Source organism: Canis aureus, chromosome 11 (assembly GCF_053574225.1).
Source record: "Canis aureus isolate CA01 chromosome 11, VMU_Caureus_v.1.0, whole genome shotgun sequence".
Classification (NCBI taxonomy): Eukaryota; Metazoa; Chordata; class Mammalia; order Carnivora; family Canidae; genus Canis; species Canis aureus.
The window spans coordinates 3,725,961-3,750,572 of NC_135621.1; the positions used below are offsets into that span (position 1 = coordinate 3,725,961).

At 51.0% G+C, this 24,612-nt stretch overlaps 3 protein-coding genes across 32 annotated transcripts in view; 2 read left to right on the forward strand and 1 right to left on the reverse strand.

The window, feature by feature from the left end:
* The window catches only part of R3HDM2 (R3H domain containing 2), a 164,606-nt gene extending 161,315 nt beyond the window's left edge, over positions 1–3,291 (reverse strand). For 10 of the 28 annotated variants that reach the window (XM_077913499.1, XM_077913488.1, XM_077913501.1 and 7 more), the window contains exon 1: positions 3,155–3,248. The gene's annotated coding sequence lies outside the window, so the exon portion shown is untranslated. Of the gene's footprint in view, positions 1–1,807; positions 1,858–3,154 lie in introns of those variants that run through there. The other 18 variants (XM_077913511.1, XM_077913506.1, XM_077913509.1 and 15 more) reach the window with 6 other exon arrangements.
* Positions 3,292–6,173: 2,882 nt separating this feature from the next.
* INHBC (inhibin subunit beta C) lies at positions 6,174–18,545 on the forward strand. The gene is made up of 2 exons (XM_077913516.1): positions 6,174–6,873; positions 15,711–18,545. The coding sequence occupies exons 1-2, from the start codon at positions 6,561–6,563 to the stop codon at positions 16,451–16,453; spliced, it is 1,056 nt and encodes a 351-aa protein (XP_077769642.1). The 5' UTR covers positions 6,174–6,560; the 3' UTR covers positions 16,454–18,545.
* A 262-nt stretch (positions 18,546–18,807) lies between these two features.
* On the forward strand, positions 18,808–23,567 carry INHBE (inhibin subunit beta E). Of its 3 annotated transcripts, XM_077913517.1 has the most exons (4): positions 18,808–19,024; positions 19,694–20,365; positions 21,140–21,230; positions 21,451–23,567. In XM_077913517.1, the coding sequence occupies exons 2-4, from the start codon at positions 20,054–20,056 to the stop codon at positions 22,206–22,208; spliced, it is 1,161 nt and encodes a 386-aa protein (XP_077769643.1). In that variant the 5' UTR covers positions 18,808–19,024; positions 19,694–20,053; the 3' UTR covers positions 22,209–23,567. The 3 variants fall into 3 exon arrangements, with proteins under 3 accessions (XP_077769643.1, XP_077769644.1, XP_077769645.1); XM_077913519.1 differs by lacking the exon at positions 18,808–19,024 and having other exon boundaries at positions 20,230–20,365; positions 20,877–21,230; XM_077913518.1 differs by lacking the exon at positions 18,808–19,024 and having other exon boundaries at positions 20,224–21,230.
* Positions 23,568–24,612: the final 1,045 nt, after the last annotated feature.

Consider the following 24,612-nt stretch of genomic DNA (forward strand, 5'->3'; position numbering starts at 1 on the left):
CCTGTGTCTCTGCCTCTCTCTCTCTCTCTCTCATGAATGAATAAATACAATCTAAAAAGAAATGTGGCAAGAAATGACAAAAATAATCTCAAATTTTTCCAATGAGTACCTCACAAAATCCTAGTGAAAATTCATTCCACCTCTCCAAGAACACCAACCATGATCAAAAAATCACAAGGAAAGGAGAAAACCATTGAGCACCCAACGCACATTCCACTCCTCCAAGAACAACCAACCATGATCAAAAAAATCATGACAAGGAAAAGAGAAAACTATTGAGCACCCAGTGCACATCGTCAAGTTCTATGCTAAGGGCTGAGAACATCAATTAACAAAACAAGACTATTCACTCCCATTAAACTCACTTTCTAGTGGGGGACACCACACCCAAGTGTGCTATCCCTTGCTAAGGGGTAGAGAGAGAAAAATAAAGCAGAGAAGTAGGATAGGGAATTATGTAAAATGGGGGGGGGGTTGCAATTGAGATGGCCAAGGAAATGTCACTGTTTGAGTGCCATTTAAATAAAGAACTGAAAGAGATGAGGGGACAAAGCTATGCAGCTTTATAGTGAAAAAGTGATCCAGGAAGATCTGGGGAGTAAGCACATAGCCCCTGAGGCAGAAGTGAGCCCAGGTTACTCAAGGAAGGGCCAGGAGACCAGAGGAGTATGTTGGGAAGGAAAGAGTGTTACAGATCTAGGGCTCTAAAGGCAATTGTAAAATCTTTGGTTTTTATTCTGAAAAAGCAAGTAAACTATTATCCTTCAGACTCTCTTCCTGTAAAAAATATCAGGCACCTTATTTTTACATACGCAAATTTTTATTTTTTTTTTAAAGATTTTTATTTATTTATTCACGATAGCCACAGAGAGAGAGAGAGAGAGGCAGAGACACAGGCAGAGGGAGAAGCAGGCTCCATGCAGGGAGCCCAACGTGGGACTCGATCCGGGTCTCCAGAATCGCGCCCAAGGCCAAAGGCAGGTGCTAAACCGCTGTGCCACCCAGGGATCCCTACATACGCAAATTTTAAAAATTGTTTTAAATTGTGGAGGTCTTGGGACGCCTGGGTGGCTCAGTGATTTGGCACCTGCCCTGGGCCCAGGGTGTGACCCTTGGAGTCCCCAGATCAATTCCCACATTGGGCTCCCTGCGTGGAGCCTGCTTCTCCCTCTGCCTGTCTCTCATGAATAAATAAATAAAATATTTTAGATAGATATAGATAGATAAATAGATAGAGGAGGTCTACAATAGATCTTACTGTGGACACAAAGACAGCTAGAACTGCAACTCTCAAATTAAATTTAACTTTCGCTGACAGTTCATCAGATATTCCAGACTGTCCCCTCAACCTTATGGAGAACAGCAATGGGGGAAGAAACATGTAACTAAAAAGTTAACTGAATTAATCTAACCTACCACTCTGCACCCCTATTTAAATCATTTTTGTCTTGGGGCGCCTGGATGGCTCAGTCTGTCAAGCCTCTGCCTTCAGCTCAGGTCATGATCCCAGTGTCCTAGGATCAAGCCCTGCATTGGGCTCCCTGCTCAAAGCGGAGCCTACTTCTCCCTCCCCTGCTCTCCCTGCTCATTCTCTCACTCTCTCTCTCCCGAATAAAATTTTTAAAAATAAAATAAATCATTTTTGTCTAAAGGCTTCACAAAGGGAAAAAAAGGAAACACGGAGAAAGGGGGAAAAAATGCATGAGAAAGAGGAGCCACTAAAACTAATTCAAGTGCCAATTTGACTATCTAAAAATACAATAAAATGCTAGGAATGTGTGATATTCCTGAAGTAAAAACCTGTCACCTCCTTCTTCCCGAGTCTCCATGTTGCCCACCAAAATCAGACAGAACTCAGGCTCCTCTCTTTCCGTTAAATCTATCTGAAAAAAAATGTACACAAGAATATTCATCCAACTGGGATCTGAATTTAAACTTTCCCACACCAACAAAAACACTGACTCTGAGAGGTATCTGCACCCCCGTGTTCATGGCAGCATTATTAACACTGGCAAAAACAGGGAAACAACCTAAATGTCCATGGATGGATGGATGGATGGATGGATGAAGTTGTGTGGGGTGTATATGTGTGTGTGTGTGTAATGAAATATTAGTCCGCCATAAAAAAGAAGGAAATTGTACCATTTGAGACAACATGGATAGACCTCAAAGGCATGTGAATCAGAGAAAGACAGTGTAGATCTCACTTCTGTGTGGAATCTAAAAAAACCAACCAAGCTGCAGGAGATCCGACTTGTGGTTAGAGAGGCAGAGCGTAAGGTAAGCGGGCATTGCAAGGGGGTCAAGAGGCACGAATTTTCTGTTATAAAATAAGGAGTAGGGAACGTGACCTATAATGTGACTATGGTGGCCACTGCTATGAGATTTTTAGGAAAGTTGTTAGTAAATCCTAAGAATTCTCATCACAAGGGGAAAAATTATTTTCTTTCTTTTGATTGTAACCATACAAGAGGACGGAGGCTAGCTGAGCCTATTTTGATAATCATTTCACAATATGTGTAAATCCAGCCATCAAGCTGCGTGCCTTAAATACACACGGTAATACATGTCCATGATTTCTCAATAAACCTGGAAAACACGTCTCCTCGTTATCCCAGAACAATCCATTGAGTGGATAGTTATTCTGCGGAGTTACCAAGAGTTTTAAGAGGGCTAAAGAGTGAGTGAGGAGCCTGATGCAGGCCCGACTTTTAGGCTCCGGAAACCTCGTCCTGGACGCTCCGGCTCGGATCCGCGTCCTCCAGTAACTCAGGCACCGGCTGAGCATCGGGAGGCTCCAGCCCCCCCTCCCCCGACACACACACACACACACACACACACACACCTTTCCAAGGCTCAAAGGAACACGGAGACCCAAGAAACACATGGAGCGGGCCTGCCCCACGCCGCAGGGCGCAACAGTTCCCGGCCGGGCACAGGCCACAGGTGGCGCCCGCCCGCGCCCGCGCCCCCGGCCCCGCTCCTCGCCTGCGCTCCCCGCGCACACTGGCGGCGCCTCGGGCAGCCCCGCACGGGGTTCCGGCCCCGACCCCCCGCCCCCGGCGGCACCCAGGCCGCCGCCGCCACGCCCCCCCCCCACGGGCCGCCCGCGCCGCCCGCGCCGCCCGCCCTCCCGGCCCGGAGGTGGCCTCACCTCGCGCGGGCCGCCGCGGGGAGGGCGCCCGCGTCTCCGCCCGCCGCCCGGGCCCACGGCCGCTCGGCTGCGGCTCGGCCCCGACGGCCGGCGGCGGCGCGCTCCTGGGGGCGGGCTCTTCTCGGCGGGGGTTTCCCCGGGGCCCAGGGCGGGGGAGCAGGGGGGACCGGGGCGGGGGGGGGAAGGGGCTTGGGAAGGAAGGGGGAGAGGGGAGAAGAGGGGGAACCAGACCCGGAAAGGGAGAAAAGGGGGAGGGGGGACCAGAAGGGGAAGAAAGGCCCGGAGTCCGCCCCCCGCTGCGGCCTGCGCGCTACGTCAGCACGTCCGGCGTCGTCGTCAGCGCGCCCTGCGCCCCGCGCGCCCCGCCGCCTGGGGGCCTCTCCCCCGCGGCGGACGCCGCCGCCGCCCCGCCAGGCCCCCGCGCCCCGCCAGGCCGCCGCCGCCGCCCCGTCGCCGCCGCCTCTCTGCGCCCCGCGCGCTTGCTCCGTCGCTCGCCCGCGCTGTGTGTCAGGCGGGCCGCGGCGCCCTCAGCCCGCGGTGAGTCCCTCAGGACCGTCGGCGTCGCCGCAGCTCCGAACGTGCTCCTGACTCCGGGACGAGGCCGGGATTCAGCGAGCGCGAGCGCGTTCAGAACAGCCTCCCGCGCAGGGCAGCAACCCCGCGATAAACGCTTGTGGGATAAACGGGCAAGGGTCGGGGCGAGGCGGACACCCGTGTTTTCCAGATGTAAAAAATTGAGTTCTCTCTAAAGCAGGTGTAGGGGCGCCCCGGGGCTCGGTGGGTGAGCGGCCGCCTTTGGCCCAGGTCGTGACCCCGCGACCCCATGACCCCGGGTCCCGGATGGAGCCCTGCTGGGGCTACCCTGCGGGGAGCCTGCTTCTCCCTCTGCCTGTGTCCCTGCCTCCCCCCCCCCCCGTGTCTCAAGAATAAATAAAATCTTTTAAAATAAATACATAAATGCATACATAAATAAAGCAGGTTTAAGTCTATCCTATTAAACTCACGTACACCCCATTCCAAGATGTGGTTCTTTCCCTTGCCAGTCATTTGAGTCTGCAGCCTCCCCCATTGGGCCCGTTGGAGGCAGAATCAATTTAGTTATCGATTAGATGTATGTGGGTCATTGACTGACCAACTCCCTCAAAGAAGCACTGTAGTCTTATATTGATAGAATTTGACTATTACATATTTACTATGTCACAAGAACTGCAGTAGGCAAAAAATAATTACAGTACAATGTAAGTGCTATAAATAGAGACATGTTCAATGTGCTGCGGGAACCAGGAGGAGCAATTCGTTCCCAGAGGTAAGGGAGATTGAGTGAGCCCCGGAGAGGTTAGTGCTGCGTGCCTTAAACATACACAGTGATGGATGTCAACTAACTCTCCATAACACGGAGGAAGGTATTCCCACACCTTTAGACACTGATATATCATGGGGACACCTGGGTGGCTCAGAGGTTTAGCGCCGCCTTCAGCCCAGGGCATGACCTGGGATCGAGTCCCACGCAAGGGTCCCTGCATGGAGCCTGCTTCTCCCCCTGCCTGTGTGTGTGTGTGTGTGTGTGTGTGTGTGTCTCTCTCTCTCTGTGTCTCTCATGAATAAGTAAATAAAATCTTTAAAAAAATAAAAATATAAACACTGATAGATCAGGCCCTGTGTGTGATGCTGGGAATACAAGGAAAGCAACAGACTGGCCAAGTGCACTGCAGACCAAGATTGGGGGCATGGCATCTAAGAAAGAAGAGCTCAGAACAGCAGATATTGGCAGAATTTCTTCAGCACATCTAGAGGTGCAGGTACTCGGGCCCACAAAAAAACCTGCATAGCAGAAATAATAAAACTTTTGTTAAGCACTTGCTGTGTGTCAGCCACTGTATTTTTGCTTTACAAAATTATTTAAATCTCAAAATTCTGAGATATTACAGATCTACAATTCCCTATTCAGAGTCCATAGAGTCAGACATGTTTCAGAAATCAGAAAATTTCAGGTTTTAGGAAGGTAAAATGATACATATACTGTGTATTATAGAATACCCCCAGGGGTATCCCATAATCAAATAACTGATATTTCTGGAGTAAAAATGTACAAATGGTTTCAGTACAATTTTTTTTAAGATTTTATCTATTTATTCACAAGAGACACAGAGAGAGAGAGAGGTGCAGAGACACAGACAGAGGAAGAAGCAGGCTCCATGCAGGGAGCCCGATGTGGGACTCGATCCCAGGTCTCCAGGATCACACCCTGGGCCAAAGGCAGGCTCTAAACCACTGAGCCACCCAGGGACAGCCTTCAGTACAATTTTTAAAATGATCATAGATAACCCTCCCTCTGTTCGCGTCACCATATGAGTTACAAAAAAAAAATAGTGGATTATGAGGTTTTTTTGGATTTTGGAATCAAGGGTGATCATTTTTCCCATTTCTCCAATGAAGAAATGAAAGCAAGAGAGGTCAAGTAACTTGCCCAGAGTCACACAGCTAATAAAAGGAAGAGACAGAATTTTGACCAGCATCATCTGGTTTAAACACCTATCCTCCTAATTCCACCCACCATTCCTGCCCAGTAAAACCCTGCGGTGGCAGAAACACTGGTCAGGACCTTTGGAGGACCAGGGATTCCGAGAAATGTCAAAATTTCTTTTCCTAAATAGAAGAATCCTCAAAGGGTAAGCAAATCTAGCTTTCCCGCCTTCAGACATCCCCCCCTAAAGCTACAGAAGACCTGGCTGGAACATGTCCCCTCCTTTCTCTTAATCTTCATGGCTAGTTTCGAGTCCAGTGGACAGGGGTAGAGGAGGGGATGGTGAACAAAGGAGTCTGCATTATGAGCCTCAGGGAGAGAGGAAGGGGGCAGAGGGGCTTTGAGAAGTACCAGGCAAAGGAAAGTGAAACTCCCAATTATCCATATGGCAATGACATAGAGTGCCCTGCCGGGGACCCTCTGGCTTGAGAGGCACTCTTTAACACTCTGTCTTAAAACCTCTCGCCTCTCCCTCTTCCTCCAGGCTTCCCAGCAAGGCCTTTGAGCTGAAGGGGAATTTCATCTCTAACCTTTGTCCCCGGGCCTGGCAGCTTACGTGGGTAACCCACAGTCTCCCGACATTGGCCCCGGGACATTTCTTTCCCCAAACAAAACAACCTCCCCTCACATCCCCCACTCTGTCCGTTCACTGACTATGTGCTGGAGGCTTCTGCCAAGTTCTACCTGCAACTGGCTTCACCTCTCAAGTCAGATGTTTGGCTGCTCTGACCCCTGCAACAAGGAGTCATGCCAGCTGGACGCATTCTCCTTCCAGGGCCCCCGGCGGCCAGGCTGGAGCAGAGACCACAGCTGTTGAGATCCTGAGCCCCCGTTTTAGGGCCCTATCTCCACCCTGTCCCTAAAGGACGGCCTCCCTCAGCAATGATCTCCCCATTACTCCTGGCCTTCCTGTTCCTGGCGCCAGCTACGGTGGCCATTCCCAGGGCTGACAGTCAGTGTCTGGCATGTGGAGGACCCGCCGTGGACGTGGAGCGCCAGCGAGAGCTGCTGCTTGACCTGGCCAAGAGAAGCATCTTGGAGAAGCTGCACCTCAGCCAGCGCCCAACACTGAGCAGGCCTGTGTCCGGAGCTGCTCTGAGGGCCGCCCTGCAGCGCCTCCATGGGCCCCCGCAGGGGATGCTTCCGGAGGCTGACGGAGAACAGGAATATGAGATCATCAGCTTTGCTGACACAGGTGGGTTCCTGTTCTGTAGATCTTCCCCCAAGGAAGGAAAAGTCTCCTCCCCAGCCTAACCCCTGCCTCCCTCCCCCAAACTCTCCCAACTCTTGCTTCCCATGGTCTATAATCTCCTAACCCTATGCTCCCACCCCACCCCCTGCTTTCTCTTAGTTAGACTTGACCAATGGGCAGCTGGGAAGTGGGTAGATTTCACTTCTTTTGAGACTGCCTGCCTGCATCTCCTCTGGCTCCCACAAACTTCCACAGGCTGTGGTGTGAGCTCATCCACTTCTTGGGCCTGCACCCAACTTCAGCTGGGAGCTAGGCAGTCTGTCCTTTCTCTGGCCCCTGTCTCCCCATCCCCCAGATGCCTCATCTTAGTGAAAAGGGAAAAAGTAAAACACCAGGACTACAATACCTCCAGCCTACCCCTGCTCCCTCATCTTAATACCTTCGGCCCTCACATCAGAACGGGGTCAAAGTGGGGAATAAAGGATAGAAGATAGAGAAGAAGGGAGAGTTAAGTCCAGAGAGAAAAGAGGAGTTGGAGAATTTACAGTGGGTAGCTGGAGAGAAGGTCAAGAATTTGGAGACAGGACCCTAGGAACAGAACACCAAGTGATCTCTTTGGCCTCTGAGCTTCTTGCGAGCTCCTCCATGGGTCTAGAAGGTCCTTCCCATTCCTGACCCCTTTCTCCTGGTCAGCACCCACTCTCCTTTCTCTTCAAGACCCAGCACTCCTGGAACGCCTGGGTGGCTCAGCAGTTGAGCATCTGCCTTCAGCCCCAGGGCATGATCCTGGAGTCCTGGGATCCGGTCCCACATCAGGTTCCCTGCAAGGAGCCTGCTTCTCCCTCTGCCTATGTCTTGGCCTCTCTCTCTCTCTGTCTCTCATGAATAAATAAATAAAATCTTATAAAAAAAAAAAAGATCCAGCACTCCTGTCTTGAAAAAACCCACCCTGACCTGAGGGTGAGGAGCTCCCTCTCCAGTGGCTCCCCTGCCCTCGCCCTGAAACTAAACTCCATGAGAAATTGCCTCCCTCCAGGTTTCCTGGGAAGTCCATTTCCTATTAAATGTACACCCCTTGAGGTCAGGAACTGTCATTTATTCCCCATGTTATCACCAGAAGCTAGCGTAAAGTAGAAATAACTGACACCTACATAACATCTCCGTTATCCTAAGCTTTTTACATAGGCAAACTCCTTGAGATCATCCTCACAACAACCCAGTGAGGCAAGTACTATTGTTATCCTCATTTTAAAACTACTGAAAACTGTGGGGTGCCTGGGTGGCTAAGTCAGTAAAGCGGCCCACTCTTGATTTTGGCTCCAATTCAAGGCACCCCTGCCTATGATGAAAAACACAAACTTTGGAACCAGATAAGCCTGGGTTCAAATCCTTGCTCAGCTGCTTATTAATGTGTGACCTGGGTTGTTAACAGTTTTCTCATTTGTAAAATGGGGTTAATGAGAGGATAGTTGAGAGAATTAAATGAAGTAAAACAGGTAATGTTCTTAGAAGGTTAAGATGGGGGAGAGCAAGAAATCGAAGATTCCCTCCTTCCCATGAGGGGTGTAGTTGCTGCTGTTGGGAATAAATGAATTAGAAGGTAAGGAAGAATGAAATAATGCTAGAGGAGGGCACAGATCTTGCTGGGTCAGGAGTTATTCGTTGGGTCCTAGTGAGTCAGGGAAGTCTTTCAGAAGATTGCAAATGGACTAGTATTGTAGAACATGTTTGACTTTAATGGTAGAAAATGGTAAACAACATTTTTTTTTTAAGATTTTATTTATTTATTCATGAGACACACACACACAGAGGCAGAGACACAGCCAGAGGCAGAATCAGGCAGCTTCAGGGAGCCCAACGTGGGACTCGATCCGGGGACTCGAGGATCCTCAAGGATCCTGCGACTTGAGGATCACATCCGGGCACAAAGGCAGGCGCTAAACCGCTGAGCCACCCAGGGACACCCCCCCTCCCCGTAAACAACATTCTAAAAGAAAGAGAAATGTGCGTTAGAGTCTGAACGAGCAAACTGAATTTGGAGTTGAAAAGTAGCTTGGAGACGACCTGGATGGTTCAGTTGGTTAAGTGGCCACCTTCAGCTCAGGTTGTGATCCCAGGCCCTGGGATGGAGCCCCACATCAGGTTCCTTGCTCAGTGGGGAGCCTGTTTCTCCCCTCTCCCTCCCTCTGCTATGTTCTCTCGTGCTTTCTCTCTCTCAAATAAATAAATAAAATCTTAAAAGACAAAAAAAAAAAAAAAAGAAGGAAAGAAAGAAAAGTAGCTTAGAATGGATGAGCACAAGGTGGACAGATGACCATGAACCATGGCTCCCTTGAACACCAAGATCCTGGTTGGGGTTTTGGTTTTTTGGTGTTTTTTTGTTTTTTGTTTTTAGTTTTTTTCCACCTTTGTATCCCTGACACCAGTTCCTGGCCACATTGTGACAATAAAGATGGCTACCAGGTATTTAGTGTGCCTGTCTCATCTCAATGAATCCTCACAACTACCCCGGCTGTAAAGCAGAGTTTATTATTCCCATCTTATGAAAGCAGAAACTGATACTCAAAGAAGATCATTTACATGGTCAAGGTCATCCAGCTTGCAAGGGGCAGAATTCAACACCGTTCTCTCTGACTTCAAAGTCTATATACTTTCCACATATTTGCTAATCAGTGAATGAGTACAACATTCAGCCGGAGGGGGCCTGATCTGGGATGACATTTGGAAGTGAGAATGACTGATACCCAGATTCTACCTTTTGCATTTTGATATGTTAGCTTGGAGCTTTTATTCCAATTTAAGCTATCATCCACACAATAGTGTGAAAGCAAGACCTGTGTACGTAGGAAGAGGGAGTGTGAGGCTCTGCGGAAACTGGGGTAGGGGCCCTCAGCGATGTCCTGGAACTGCTCATGCCAACACCTCCCAAGTCTGCATCCAGTGATGTCACATTAATAGTTTGAAATCGGGGATCCCTGGGTGGCGCAGCGGTTTAGTGCCTGCCTTTGGCCCAGGGCGCGATCCTGGAGACCCGGGATCGAATCCCACGTCAGGCTCCCGGTGCATGGAGCCTGCTTCTCCCTCTGCCTGTGTCTCTGCCTCTCTCTCTCTCTCTGTGACTATCATAAATAAATAAATGAATAAATAAAAAAAAAAATAGTTTGAAATCGGCTGTGGTGGGAGAATTTATACCACAGAAACTGGCAAACACTACAAATCAGGATTTATTTCCCTCTGGAATCCAGTTGTTAAACATTTACCAACATACATACTACTGCCTGTGACCTAAAAATGCAAGGTATCTGCCTCCCACACACCTAACATACATTGCTGACACAGGGACAGGATAACCATAATAGATACTCCTGTTCGATGAGGAAGACGGGGGGATGGGGGACACAGAACAGTCATTGATCCATGAAAGTTCTGATATCCAGCCAGGCATATATCTCAGTCTACCCCAAATCCAGAATTCCTTCAGGGTTTAGTCCTGGTCCCTGGTAGGATTTTTCTCTCAGTGCTCTTCTTCTAGATCTACTGTCTCAGCGCTTGGCTCCACCCTCTGAGATGTCTTTCGTTTTAAATAGGAAGTGACCTGTGTCTGTGGCTGAGCAGTTTTCTCAGCCTGCTTCCTGACCAAAGAAGTTAGGGGCCCAGAGACCTCTTTTCATTTTGAATCATCTCTGTAGCTTTTAGTCCAAACTGGTGCTGCTTTCCCTACTAAAATCTTCTGTGAAGCCCTGTGGGCCTTCTAAATAATAAATTATAGTCTGCTCAATTAGACAAAAAGGCAGTCAACTTATTCAAGACAGACCCCTCTTTAGGTTGGTTACAAGTCAGGGTGTTGTGAGTCGATACACTTTAAGATTCTTAGAAGCCCTATTGTCTAGTTAAGAGGATCTACAGAACATCATCTTAAATTTTTAAGATTTAACAGAGGCGTTAGATCTTTTTGTAAAGATTTTATTATTTATTTATTTATTTGTTTATTTATTTATTTATTCATGAGAGACACAGAGACAGGCAGAGACACAGGCAGAGGGAGAAGCAGGCTCCCTGCAGGATGAGGAACTCCATCCCAGGACCCCAGGATCACAACCTGAGCCAAAGGCTGATACTCAACCACTGAGCCTCCCAGGTGTCCCAACAGAGGTGTTAAATCTTAACAAAGGGTCTTACAATTAACCCTTTATTAAATGTTTTGATCTTCGCTCTGAGACCATATTTTACTGACAATGCCCTGGATGTGATTTTGCCCTGAGACTATTTCTCACCTTAAGAATCTTTCACCAGACACATAGGTGAGGAATGAAAAAAATATATTATTGTTCAATCTAGCAAGTCCTGTTGGAAATATTTTCTCTAAATTCTGCTTGAAAATTGAACAGTTTCTTTTTTAGTTCATCTCACGCCTGAAATGCCTTATCATAGGCAGCTAAAATAAGCCAATTGGCACTTTCAACATTCTGCCTGGAAATATCTTTAGCTAAATTCACAACTTTGTTAGATACCATTTCTAGCTTCCAAGTTGCTGCAGATGATAGCCAATACATAACACAGGTTCCCCTTTCTCCAGCTTCTGATAGCAATTTCCTCACTGTTCTCCCTACCTTCACTAACAGTCTCCTCACCATCCTTTCAAACTCTGCCTGCCACCCAGTCCCAAAGTCAAAGCTACATATTTTAGGTCTTTGTTATGGAATACCCTACCTCTATTACTAATTTCTGTTTCAGTTACCAGTTAATATAAGTAACCAGTGCAAAGACAGAGGCTTAAAACAAGAAATTAGGTATTTCTGATGGTTTTTGTGCTTTGGGCTTATCTGGACAGTTCTTCATCTCCATCTGAGGAGTAGCTGAAGTCACTGAAACAACTACATTCAGTCAGGAGTTTAGATGGTGCTAGAACATCTGAGATGGTCTCTGATCCTCAAAGTGTCTCTCCACATGGCTTCTCATCATTCAAGAGTCTAGCCCAAATATCTTTAAACCTTTATCAGGTTTCTGCTTGCACTGTGCTTGCCTGTCTCATCGGCCAAATCAAGTCACACAGCCATGCCCAGGTTAAAAACAAAAACAAAAACAAACAAACAAAAAAAACAAGAAGTCTACAGAGAGTAATAGTAGCTACAATGACAGTTAAGCAGGATGGTGTATTAGAGAGACAGAGATAGAGTTGAAGGCTGCTTTAGATAGGTTAGTCAGAGAAGCCTCTACGAGCAAGGGACATTTGAACTGAATGCCAAAAAGAAGCCAGTCAATCAAAAATCTTGGAAAGACATTTCAGATTGGGGGTGGGGGGGTGTTGCCTGGGTGGCTCAGGGTTAACCATCTGCCTTCATCTTGGGTCATGATCCCGGGGTCCTAATCCTGGGGTCCTGGAATTGGGTCCCACGTTGGGCTCTTGGCTCAGTGGGGAGCCTGCTTCTCCCTCTCCCTCTGCTGCTCCTCCTGCTTGTGCTCCCTCTCTCTCTCAAGCAAATAAGTAAGATCTTTTTTTTTAAGACTTTATTTATTTATTCATGAGAAACACACAGAGAGAGAGGCAGAGACACAGGCAGCCGGAGAAACAGGCTCCACGCAGGGAACCCAACGTGGGACTCGATCCTGAGTCTCCAGGATCACACCCTGGGCTGAAGGCCGCACTAAACCGCTGAGCCCCCTGGGGATCCCAAGATCTTTTTTTTTTATTTTTATTTTTATTTTTTTTATTTATGATAGTCACACAAAGAGAGAGAGAGATGCAGAGACACAGGCAGAAGGAGAAGCAGGCTCCAGCACTGGGAGCCCAACGTGGGATTCGATCCCGGGTCTCCAGGATCGCGCCCTGGGCCAAAGGCAGGCGCTAAACCACTGCACCACCCAGGGATCCCCTCCAAGATCTTTTTTTTTTTTTTTAAATTAAGACGTTTCACACAGGGGGAAGAGCAAGTGCAAAGGCCATGAGGTGGGATCCCTAGGTGGCGCAGCGGTTTGGCGCCTGCCTTTGGCCTAGGGTGCGATCCTGGAGACCCAGGATCGAATCCCATGTCGGGCTCCCGGTGCATGGAGCCTGCTTCTCCCTCTGCCTGTGTCTCTGCCTCTCTCTCTCTCTCTCTCTCTCTGTGACTATCATAAATAAATAAAATTAAAAAAAAAAAAAAAAAACAAAGGCCATGAGGTGAGTCCATGTTTATTGAGTTCAAGGAGTGGAAAAGAGCCAGTATAGGTAGAACATAGCCATTAAATAGCAGAATGCCTGATCATATGAGTTTTCTGTGTTAAGGGGTTTAGATTTGGGATCCCTGGGTGGCTCAGCGGTTTAGTGCCACCTTCGGCCCAGGGCGTGATCCTGAAGACCCGGGATCGAGTCCTTCGTTGGGCTCCCTGCATGGAGCCTGCATCTCCCTCTGCCTGTGTCTCTGTCTCTCTCTCTCCTCTCTATGTATTTTCATGAATAAATAAATAAAATCTTTTTTTAAAAAATGGGGGGAGGTTAGATTTTATTCAAATAGCAATGGGAAGCCTCCAAGGGGTCTTAGGCTAAAGAGATTAAGCTGATCAAATTTATATAATAAAATGCGTTCTGGCTGATATATAGAGAATGGTTTGGGGGACAGCAGTGGACCACTTTGGAAGCCATTGCTATAATTCAAGAAAAAGGTGACTGTGGGTTAATATGTAGTAGAGGAGGTAGGGATTAGTGAAATTATTTCATGAATTAGAGGTAGAGTGGGCAGATCTTGCAGATAGCTTATTTTTTATTTTGTTTTTAAAATTTTTTTGGCAAAGATTTTATTTGTTCATGAGAGACAGAGAGAGAGAGAGAGAGGCAGAGACACAGGCAGAGCGAGAAGCAGGCTCCATGCAGGGGGCACGACGTAGGACTCGATCCCAGGACACCGGGATCATGACCTGAGCCGAAGGCTGACGCCCAACCGCTGAGCCACCCAGGAGTCCCTATTTATTATTTTTTTAAAGATTTTATTCATTTTCTTTGAGAGACAGAGAGAGCATGCACAAGTGGGATGGAGGGGCAGAGGCAGAAAGAAAGGAAGAATCTCAAGCAGACCCCATGCCGAGTGCAGAGCCGGGTGCAGGGCTTGATCTCACAACCCTGAAGTCATAACCTGAGCTGAAATCAAGAGTTGATGCTTAACTGACTGAGCCACCCAGGCACCCCAGATCTTGCAGATAATTTTAAAGTAGGGAATGAGAGCAATAAGATTTTGCCTTAAGCAATGCATGTATAGGGAATTAGGTAGGAAAAGGAATAGGTTTGGGCTGGGGGGATAAATCTTGAGTTTATCTTTGAAGGTGAAAAGTTTAAAATATCACTGGATATCCAAATAGAATATCAGATCAGCAGCAGGATATACAAGCCTGAAAATCAGGGAAAGGTCAGGGCCAAGGATATATATTTGGGAGTCATCAGCATACAGATGGAATAGAAAGCTATGGGAATTGATGAGATGCTTCTCAAAAAGAATATAGATAGAGAAAAGAAGGGAGTTCAGGACCATCAACAACTAGAGGTCAGGCAGAGGAAGAAGAGCTGTCAGCAACAGACCAAGATAGAGTGGCCAGAGTCACAAAAGCCAAGAGAAGGAAATATTTCAAGAAGGAGGGAATGATTAAGTGTGTCAAACACTGCTTAAAGGTCAAGTAAGATGAATATAAAGAGGTGAAACCATTGGATTGGGCAATATAGAAAGTGTCGGTGATCCTGACAAGAGCAGTTTCAGTGGAGTGGAGGGAATAGAAAACCAATTTTAATTGGTTTTTCAGTAGGGCAGGTGAGGGATGAAGAGAGAAGACTGGACAAGAACAATAGTGATAAGGAGAAATACATAGAATCACTGTGCTGAGGGACTGGATATAGGGATAGAGGGGGTGCTCACAGAGGGGGGTTTCTGGAGATGATAAAGAGGGTAGTGGTGCCTCCAACTCGAAGAACAGAAAGAGGGGTATATAAGAAGGAAAAGAGTGACTTCCGTTTGGGAAAAAAAATGATTTTTTTAAAGATTTTATTTATATATTCATGAGAGACACAGAGAGAGGCAGAGACATAGACAGAGGGCGAAGCAGGCTCCACGCAAGAAGCCCAATACGGGACTTGATCCCGGACCAGGATCACGCCCTGAACCAAAGACAGATGCTCAACCACTGAGCCATCCAGGGGTCCCCAAAATTTGATTTTAATGTACTGGCAGGACAGTCATGTGGCAAAATTAAGCAGTTAGAAATTTATTTTATTTTTTAAACCTTTTTTAAAAAATATTTATTCATGAGACACACAGAGAGAGAGGCAGAGACACAGGCAGAGGGAGAAGCAGGCTCCATGCAGGGAGCCTGATGTGGGACTCGATCCCGGGACTCCAGGATCACACCCTGAGCCAAAGGCAGACGCTCAGCCACTGAGCCACCCAAGTGCCCCAAGCAGTTAGAAATTTAGACCTAAAGTTTGTTGATTCCCAAATCTATACGTCCAGTCCAGAGGTGCAGAATTAGTCTGAACTAGACATCCAAATTTGGGAATCACCACATAAAAACTGTGTTGGCTGAGCATGAGTGTGGATAAGAACTCCCTTGAGTAGAGAGTAAAAGGAAATGAAGGTCAAAGACAAATTTTGGAGGACTCTTGCATTGAACAATGGTCAGAGAAAGAAAAGCCAGCAAACAAAATCAAAGAATCATAAAGTTGTGTCATAGAAGCCAAGAAAGAAAAGATTTTCAAGAAAGAAAGTGTGGTAAACTATGCCGTATGCTGCAGAGAGTTCAAGTATACTTGAGAATTAAGAGGTAGCTGGTAAAATTGACACTCGGAAGGCCACAGTGACTGGGGCTTCTTGTGTCCACAGGGCTCTCCGACATCAACCAGACTCGTCTTGATTTCCACTTCTCTGATAGAACTGCTAGTGGCATGGAGATCCAGCAGGCCAGCCTCATGTTCTTTGTACAGATCCCTCCCAATACCACCCAGACTTTAAAGCTGAAGATCCTCGTGCTAAGCTCACGTGACACCAACCTCACCTCGGCCACTCAGCACCTGCTGGATGTGGATGCCAGTGGCTGGCACCAGCTCTTCCTGGGGCGTGAAGCTCAGGCTGCCTGCAACCAAGGGCACCTGACCCTGGAGCTGGTACCTGAAGGCCAAGGAGCCTGGAGCTCAGTCATACTGGGTGGGGCTGCCCATAGGCCTTTTGTGTCAGCCAAGGTGAAAGCTGGTGGTAAGCACCGGGTTCACCGGCGAGGCATCAACTGCCAGGGTGGATCCCGGATGTGTTGTCGCCAAGAGTTCTTCGTGGACTTTCGTGACATTGGCTGGCACGACTGGATCATCCAGCCTGAGGGCTATGCAATGAACTTCTGCACAGGGCAGTGCCCACTGCATGTGGCAGGCATGCCTGGCATTGCTGCCTCCTTTCACACTGCGGTGCTCAACCTTCTCAAGGCCAACACAGCTGCTGGTACCGCCGGAGGGGGCTCATGCTGTGTGCCCACAGCCCGGCGCCCCCTATCTCTGCTGTACTACGACAGGGACAGCAACGTTGTCAAGACTGACATACCTGACATGGTGGTAGAGGCCTGTGGGTGTAGTTAGTCCCTGTGCCGACAGGCAGCCCAAGTGGGGCAAGCGAACATGCCCTCATAGAGGCACTCTTTCTTGAGAGGTGGGAATGACACCCCATTACTGCCTCTGTCCCGAAGGAGAGCTCCCTCTTCCTGAGCAACCTATGGAAATGATCCCAGCTATGACTTGAGGAGATCTTCGTCTAAGGACAGTCACCGTCCCATCTTCATGACCACCAGTCTCCTAGGGTGTAGTCTATCTGGCAAGCCTCTCGGGCTCCACTGCCACCCTGGGGACTCTAATCCACCTGCGACGGTGAGCAGTGCGGTCTAGTTCCCAGGCACAGACACCCATAGCCCACTCTTAGTCCATCCCATAATCCACTACCCTTCTTTGCTCTTCTGACTTGATAGCCATAACTCTAGGATGAGCTGACCAGCCCCTTGCCCTGATTTTCTGGATTACCAGAGAGCTCTTTCCCCGGATTCACTGAAGATTAGATCACCGCTGTCCACAGCTACACTTCTCTGTATCTCAAGCCCCTTTCTTATTTGCCCTGGTGGGCTGCAAAGGCTCTCTTGGCATACCCTCATCCATTCTTTGTCCTTCTCTGCCCTACTCAATACCCTTAAGGACTGACTCACCTGAACTCCTTTGGCCTCTGGCTTCCTGCTGAATTTGTCCCCTTACAGGTAGACACAGGCAGGGGGTCAAAGGATAAGAGGAGACGGAGGTCAAGATATTTCTTATTCCTGTTCCCTCTGCCTCCGTGCCATGTATCTGTGTGACAGAAGCTGTGGTCTGTCCCTCCAGCTCCTATCTGGCCACCCTGACCCCATTTCTACCTACATTCCAATATCTTCCGCACTAGGGACCTGTAAGGGCTTTCCACTCTTGCTAGTCTTTGGGGCTTCAACGCCCCTCCTTGGTTCCCTTAACCCTGCCTACACCTGTATAAATAAGTTCTTCATTAAGGCTTGTTAGTGATGCAAACACAGACAACTGAATGTGTCTTTTGTCTCTTGCCAGGACCCTGGCCTACACCAAGGGTGACCCAGAGTCTACCTGCCTTGCCCATTTCTGCTCTCTCTCCCACAGGCTCCTCAGGGCCGAGCTATTGTGTCCATGCCACACTTCATGCCCCTTCCTTTCCTAGCATGCCTCCTCTTCTTCCTTAGGTCTCCTCCGCCCTCTCAGAGCCATCTTTGCTGGTCTCAGAGCTGATAGAGGCTTAGGTTGTATTTGCTCTTCTCTTCCCTCCATGCTCACTCCAAGAGATGAGACAGATCACTGCTCCATCAGCAAGTAGGCTGACGATCCGTGAGCACACATGTGGGGGAGGGGGGGCCAGAGGCATGGCTCAGAGCTGGCTCCCTCCTCTCACTGACCCCCAGGACTTCATCCAGGAGACCTTCCTGGAAGCTGGAACTGGCCTAGGGCCACTTGCATGGGACCAGGAGAAGAAAAGGAAGGCATGGAATGAGGAGGGGAGGTATTTGCTCTGAGACTGGGTCCTCTCTAGACCTTTGCACTTCTTTCCCCATCATCCTCTCCCTTTGGTTGGACAGCCTTGAACCATGGGATCGATATTGTCTGCAGCCCAAGGCCGAGTTTGCGCAAAACCCAGGTGTCCTTTGGGTAACGTGATGTCTGTGTTTGCTCAGCTTATGACCCCCCCTCCAGAGCCTGAGGTCCCTGAAGAGGAACCCTAGAGGAGAAAGTTTGAAAGGGATCTCCTCAGGAGACCTGCAGATCTGAGCTGTGGGGCTTCCTAAGCAACCCACAGAAGCCATGCCACTTTTGCCTTGAGGAGATCCTCATCTAAGGGGAACATCTAAGGAAGTCTTCTGTGCCTCTTCCTCCCCCTTCCACGGCCGCCCCACAAGCCACCCCTCCCCTAGATCTAAGCTCTCTCCCTTCGGCTACAGCCTTAGTTCCCAGGGCCAAGAGTAAGGCGAGGTAAAGTACAGCAGTCACTTTGGGGGCAAAATTGTAAGGGACTGCCAAGAAATTCATCGATTGAGATCAATAATCAATGCAATATTTTTAAGACAGCAAGATGAATGCCGAAAAATCCATGATGAACAAAATTACAAATTTTAAAATAAATACTGAATCGGTATTACTCCCTCTCTTTTTGGCTCCACCTTCTGTTAAAAGGGGAAAGAGTGGGTCTGTCTTCTTCCAAACCTTTGCTCCCAGAGCCTCTTGGCCCCTAACCCTAGACTGTCAGGCTTTTCTCATTTGGGCAAGATAATCACTAGGGCTTCTTCTCCTTTCTTACCCGCCCCCAAGCCTGTCCCTCCCCCCCAGCACCCAACCAGGTTGGTGGTAGGGCGGGCCTGTGAGGCAGATGGCTGGGGTATTTATAACCTGGGAGCACTTCTTGGGGAAAGTGACTAAGATGCTAAGAGCATATTTATAGCTGGGTTCTGACGTAAGTGTCAGTGGGGAGGTAGGGCCAGGCCAGGCACAGCAGCAAGAGGGTAGGAAGAGCTGAAAATTGGGGGCACCTGATAGAGGGTAGGGGAGAAGTGGGGTCAGCGACTCTTGCAGCCACTTTGTGCTGCTTCCCTGGACTCTTGTGTCTGGCGCCAACAGGTAAGCCCTCTGAGACTCCACCATGGGCAGAAATTTCTTTGCAGTTCGATGTCCCAGACTCCAGGGGTAGAGGGCGGTCATTCACCAGCCTCCACCAACAGAGAGGTGGCGGAGAGCTGGGGGAGAGAACTGGGCAGAGGGGCTTGAATGTTTCCCCCCCACCGGGGGAGAAATGTAGGGAGAACAGGAGGGTCTAAAACCTCCTTGTCCCCCCCCCCCGCCCCCACCGCCACCACACCGTTTCTGGGAAGGGCCTGACACCCATCACCAAGCTCCACTGCCACGTGTCAAAGTGACGAGGTCTGAAACCAAAGGTAGCAGCGGCGTGGGGCCTGACGACGGCTCTGCGCCCCGGTGCTGGCGGAGGGGGCGCACGGGGACTGGCGTCTGCTCCGCTGGGAGAGGCTGGGCCTGGGGACCGAGGGGCTGGCCGGCTGCGTCTCGGCTCCCGGCAGCTCGGCGGCGGCGCCCAGCGGCCCGACACCGCCACGTGGCGGACACCAGCGGTACTGAGGCCCCGCCCCGGGGCGCGCCCTTCCCGTCCCGCTCCCAGGTGCCCCATCTGCTGGGCTCTCGACAGCCCCCACTGGGCTAAGCGGGGGGGGGGGGGGGGGGGGGGAATAAAATGCAGGTGGGGCACAGTTCCAAATCACACGCCCTTCCTTCTAGCTTCTTGAAGAAACCCGGGGCATCCGGAGAGAGGCTAGCATGAAGTCTACCGTCGGAAGTGCAAGGAGGAGGGACCATGGCCCTCCCGTTAGCCAGTGAGGAGTGTGAAGAGGGCCAGATCGGAACTAAGGTCGCCCGCACTCCCGCTTGCTCTTCAAAGTTCTTAAACCTCCCATTTCCTGCCCCCTCTCACAGAGGCCTCGAACCACTTCTAGGATGCCCCATTTAGGTAACTCTCACAGTCCTCTTACCTTAAAGAGACCCAGCCCAAATCCCATGCCCTACTGCCAGTCTTGATGGACTCTGCCCTGCTGTCAGATTGCATCACCACCACCCCTACCTCTTTGGGTTTCCCCAGACATGCATGTAACATGCACCCCACCCCCCCACCATGCTCCAGCCCTCCTCCACGTTGTGCTCCAGTCCAACTGGACTCTGGGCAGCCAGCACAGGCAGGGTCAGGAGGTGACTTCCGTGCCCCCTGGCACTGCCACCTTGGCCTGGGCAGGAGGACTCCATTCCTCTCCCCGCTGTCCTAGCCCTATTGCTAGGAATAGAGAGACCAGAGTTCTGCTTCTGGCCCAGAGACCCTGGGGAGATAACCAGTGGAACTCACAGCTGCCTCAGAAGCTGCTGCAGCAGAAGTGGCTGCGTAAGCTAGAAGGACTAGAGGTATGGGGGGAGATCGCCCTCCCCACCTTGCTCCTATGCGTCCCTCCCCCGAGCCCCAGACCTTGGGGACTGAGCATGTGAAATCATTCTCTTTCTTGCATCATGTGTGTCCACACTGTCCCCCCACCCCCATACCCCTACCTCAAACTCAGTGACCAGGGCCAGATGGTGAAACCCGAGGTGGGGGGGGCCTCCACCCCCTGCAGGGACCTGATGGGCAGCACAGGTGGCCAATCCAGGGGCTCAGAGGGTAGGTCTGCTAGCTGACCACTAAGTGAGGGTGCCCCAGCTTACGGCTCTAAAGAGGCCCCACTCAGGAGCCAGCCGTGAGCTGTGAGGGTCAAACTGGCAGATGCGCTATATGCAGCCACCCATAAGACCATCCACATGCAGCCTTCCTGAGTCCCAGGCACTAGAAGACAGGTGGCTCTACCCTTGGCCAAGGGTAGGTGTGGCACTGCTGTCTGCTGCTGCTGTGCCCTCATTGGCTTCCACGCAATCATATCAACAGAAGGAGCAACTGCCATCCGAGGCTCCTGACCCAACCCAGGGCCACTCTCCAGGAGCATGGGGCTCCCTGATGTCCAGCCCCAGCTGGTGCTGCTCTGGGCACTGGTGTGGGCACAGGGGGCAGGGTCTGGATGTCCCAGCTGCGGAGGCCCCACGCTGGCACCCCAAGCAGAACGAGCTCTGGTCCTGGAGCTAGCCAAGCAGCAGATCCTGGAGGGGCTGCACCTGACCAGTCGTCCCAGGATAACTCACCCTCCCCCCCAGGCAGCGCTGGCCAGAGCCCTCCGCAGACTACAGCCCCGAAGCGTGCCTATAGCAGATGGAGACGAGGTCATCAGCTTTGCAACGGTGGCAGGTGGGTAAGGGAGAGGCGGGTGAGGGAGGCCTCCCCGACAGGAAAGGCAGGCGAGCAGGGTGTGGGAGGAGGAGAAGTTGGGGCAGGGACCGGCTGAGCAGGGCGGGGGACACCAGGCGGTCCCCGATTCTTGCAGACGAGCGAGTGGCGGGCTGGGCCTGCAGGGCCTGGAGCAGCGCCACGCCGCTCACGTGCTTGCCCCTTGCCGTCTCCCGGGCAGACTCCACCTCGGCCTGCAGCTCTGTGCTCACCTTCGACCTGTCCACGGCTCAGCCCCACCAGCTGTCCCGGGCTCGCCTCTGGCTGCACGCGCGGCCCGCGCCGCCCGGCTCGCTGTACCTGAGGGTCTTCGGGCGGCGCCCGGGCGGTGGGCAGCGGGGGGCGCGCACCCTCCTGGCCGAGCAGCACCTGCCGGCTGCGGGCTGGCACGCCCTCGCTCTGCCCTCTGGTGGCCTGAGGGCTGAGGAGTCCGCCGTCCTGCAACTCCAGCTGAAGTGCAGGCTCCTGCCAGGCAACCGCACCTCTGCCCAGCAGCTGGGGCGGCGGCTCCTGGACACGGCCGGGGACCGGCGGCCCTTCCTGCAGCTCCAGATCTGGCCCAGGGAGCCCGGAGCGGGCCGGGCCAGGAGGAGGACCCCCACCTGCGAGCCCGAGACCCCTTTGTGCTGCAGGCGAGACCACTATGTCGACTTCCAGGAGCTGGGATGGCGGGACTGGATCCTGCAGCCCGAGGGGTACCAGCTAAACTACTGCAGTGGACAGTGCCCCCCGCACCTGGCTGGCAGCCCCGGCATCGCCGCCTCCTTCCATTCGGCCGTCTTCAGCCTCCTCAAGGCCAACAACCCTTGGCCCTTGGGCATGTCCTGCTGTGTTCCTACGGCCCGGAGGCCTCTCTCTCTCCTCTACCTGGACCGCGATGGCAATGTGGTCAAGACAGATGTGCCAGACATGGTGGTGGAGGCCTGTGGCTGCAGCTAGCACGAGGACCTGGGCATTTGGAGTGAAAAGATCAGTTGGGGGTTCCCAGGCAAAGGGCATCTGTGGCGGGCCACATTGCATTCCTGACCCACACCCCTACCCAACGGCAGGGTGGCAGTGTGACCTGGGTGACCCAAATGGGCACTTGTTCATCCAGAATCTTGCCTGTTCCAGGCTGGCTGGTGTGTGGGGAGATGGGAAAAGTGTGTTCTCTGAAAGAGTCTGCCCAGGAAGCATGATTTCCTCCCCTAAGCCCTAAGGGAAGGTAGCAGAGGTGAGGGAGGGATGGAGGGAGGGCAGAAGGCAGAGAAAATTTACCTAGTCTCCCCCAAGAAGAGAAAGTCCTCGAGTAAGGGAAGCAGGCCTCGGACAGGGGAACCAGGCTGGCCAAGGGCAGAAGCAGCGGAAGAGCTTTAAGGGAGGGCCAAGAAGGAGATGGGCAGGGGGCTAAGAGGAGGTGTCTGGGAGGGCCCCAGAAATGGGAGCCAGGAGAGAGGAGTGCTGGGCCTAAGAAGTTTCCTGGTTTTCCCCAGTGGGGGACAGGACCCACCGAGGAGACAAATGTTTATACTTACCCAATAAAAATGAGGGGAAAAATCAATCAACAAATTTGAGTCATAAAGAGGGGCTGCGGTGATGACCCAGGGGGGTGGTTTTCAAGGTAAGGTCTGGGGACCCCTGGGAGGTCCCTGAGACCCTTTTCAGGAGTGTTCGCAAGTCAAAACTATTTTCATAATAATATTAAGATGCCTTTTTTATTTTCATTATCTCAAAAGTACACAGTGGAGTTTTCCAGAGGCTACGTGGCATGTGATTACATCATCTTTCTGACATCATTGTTAATGGGATGTGTGCTTGTGTATTCTTGTGTCACAAACTTTTTTCGGTTTTAATTTCTAATATAGTAAATTGATATGAAACACATAAACAAAAAATCAATAAATTTTAAGAGTGTAAAGGCAGGGTGCCTGGGCAGCTCAGTGGGTAGAGCAGATGACTCTTAACCTTAGGGTTGCGAGTCCAAGCCCCATGTTGGGCAGGGAGGCTACTTAAAAAAAAAAAAAAAAAAAAAAAAAAAGGAGTGTAAAGGGGTCTTAAAGTCAAAATTTTGGAGAATCACTAATCTGGAGACCTAGGTGAGGAGGAAAAAGTAGCGTGTTCTAAAAGAGCTTCTCTGTGGGCGCCTGGATGGCTCAGCGCTTGAGCATCTGCCTTCAGGTCAGGTCGTGATCCAAGGGGTCCCGGATCGAGTCCTGCATTGGGCTCCCCACATGGAGCCTGCTTCTCCCTCCACCTATGTGTGTGTGTGTGTGTCTCTCGTGAATAAATAAATAAAATCTTCTTTAAAAAAATAAATAAGATCTTTTTTAAAAATTTAAAAAAAGAGCTTCTCTGAAAGAAAGGGCAGACGGCTGAGGCAGGAGAATGTGTAGGGCTCCTTCTCCCTTTGACCGCTGGTCTTGCCTGACCTCTGGGTATAACTGGTGTCTGGGCCAAAGTCATATGGGGGAGGGACAGTGAAACAGGACTCTGTATCTGTTCCCCCACAATTACAACCTATATTTGCAGGGCCTCAGACCTCTTCCCACTTTCACCTTTTCCCCTTGACCCTCAGTCTTAATAGCTGACCTACTAACTCTCCAGGCCCAAGAAGGTGCTTCTTGGAAGCAGAGCTAAGATGTGGGAGGTCTATCTGAGGGGTGACAGGAAAGGAAAGGACTCCTTTTCCTCACCACGTTTTTTCCCCTTTCTCATAAAGAAAGGTCACAGAGACTAAAATAGCTGCCCCTTCCCCTGCATCCAGTCACTATGGCAACACAGATCCGAAGGGACAGGGCACTCCCCTCTCAGACGCTGCCGTTCCGCACTGGCAGCCTCTTCTAGGGTGCCCTTCTGTTTCTTTGGGCTGGTACACCCCTCCCTGGGCTCCTAACTGGGGTTTGGTGGGGGGACCTAGGAAGCCTCCTACTCCTGCAGCTCCCCCAGTCTTCTCCGCCTGCAGCCTGCGGGAGTGTGCCATGTGCCAGAGAGGCCAGCAGAGGGAGCAGACAGCCTGGAAGAGCGGAGAGCCGGCGGCCTCGAGGTGCGGAGGTGCCCGCAGTCTCCAGAACTTAGAGACGCAGGACACCGGGCGGGGGGGGGGGGGGGGGGGTGTCTCCGCGTTACAGCGCTTGAGTGCCTCCCCAGGGTTCCTTAGTGTGAACCGCACACTCTGCACCCGGAGCCTCAGCCGCTGCCCTCTCTTCGATGCCCTATAGACCCTTCACTTCTAAGCCAACTCTGTTCCAGTCCTGTTTGCACCAAACCCCAAATCTGTCCTAACCCCTTCATGTTCCCCTGAAAGAGGGAGGTCAACAGATAACCTGCAGGATGACGCAATACTCGCAGCACCAACCAAAGTCGG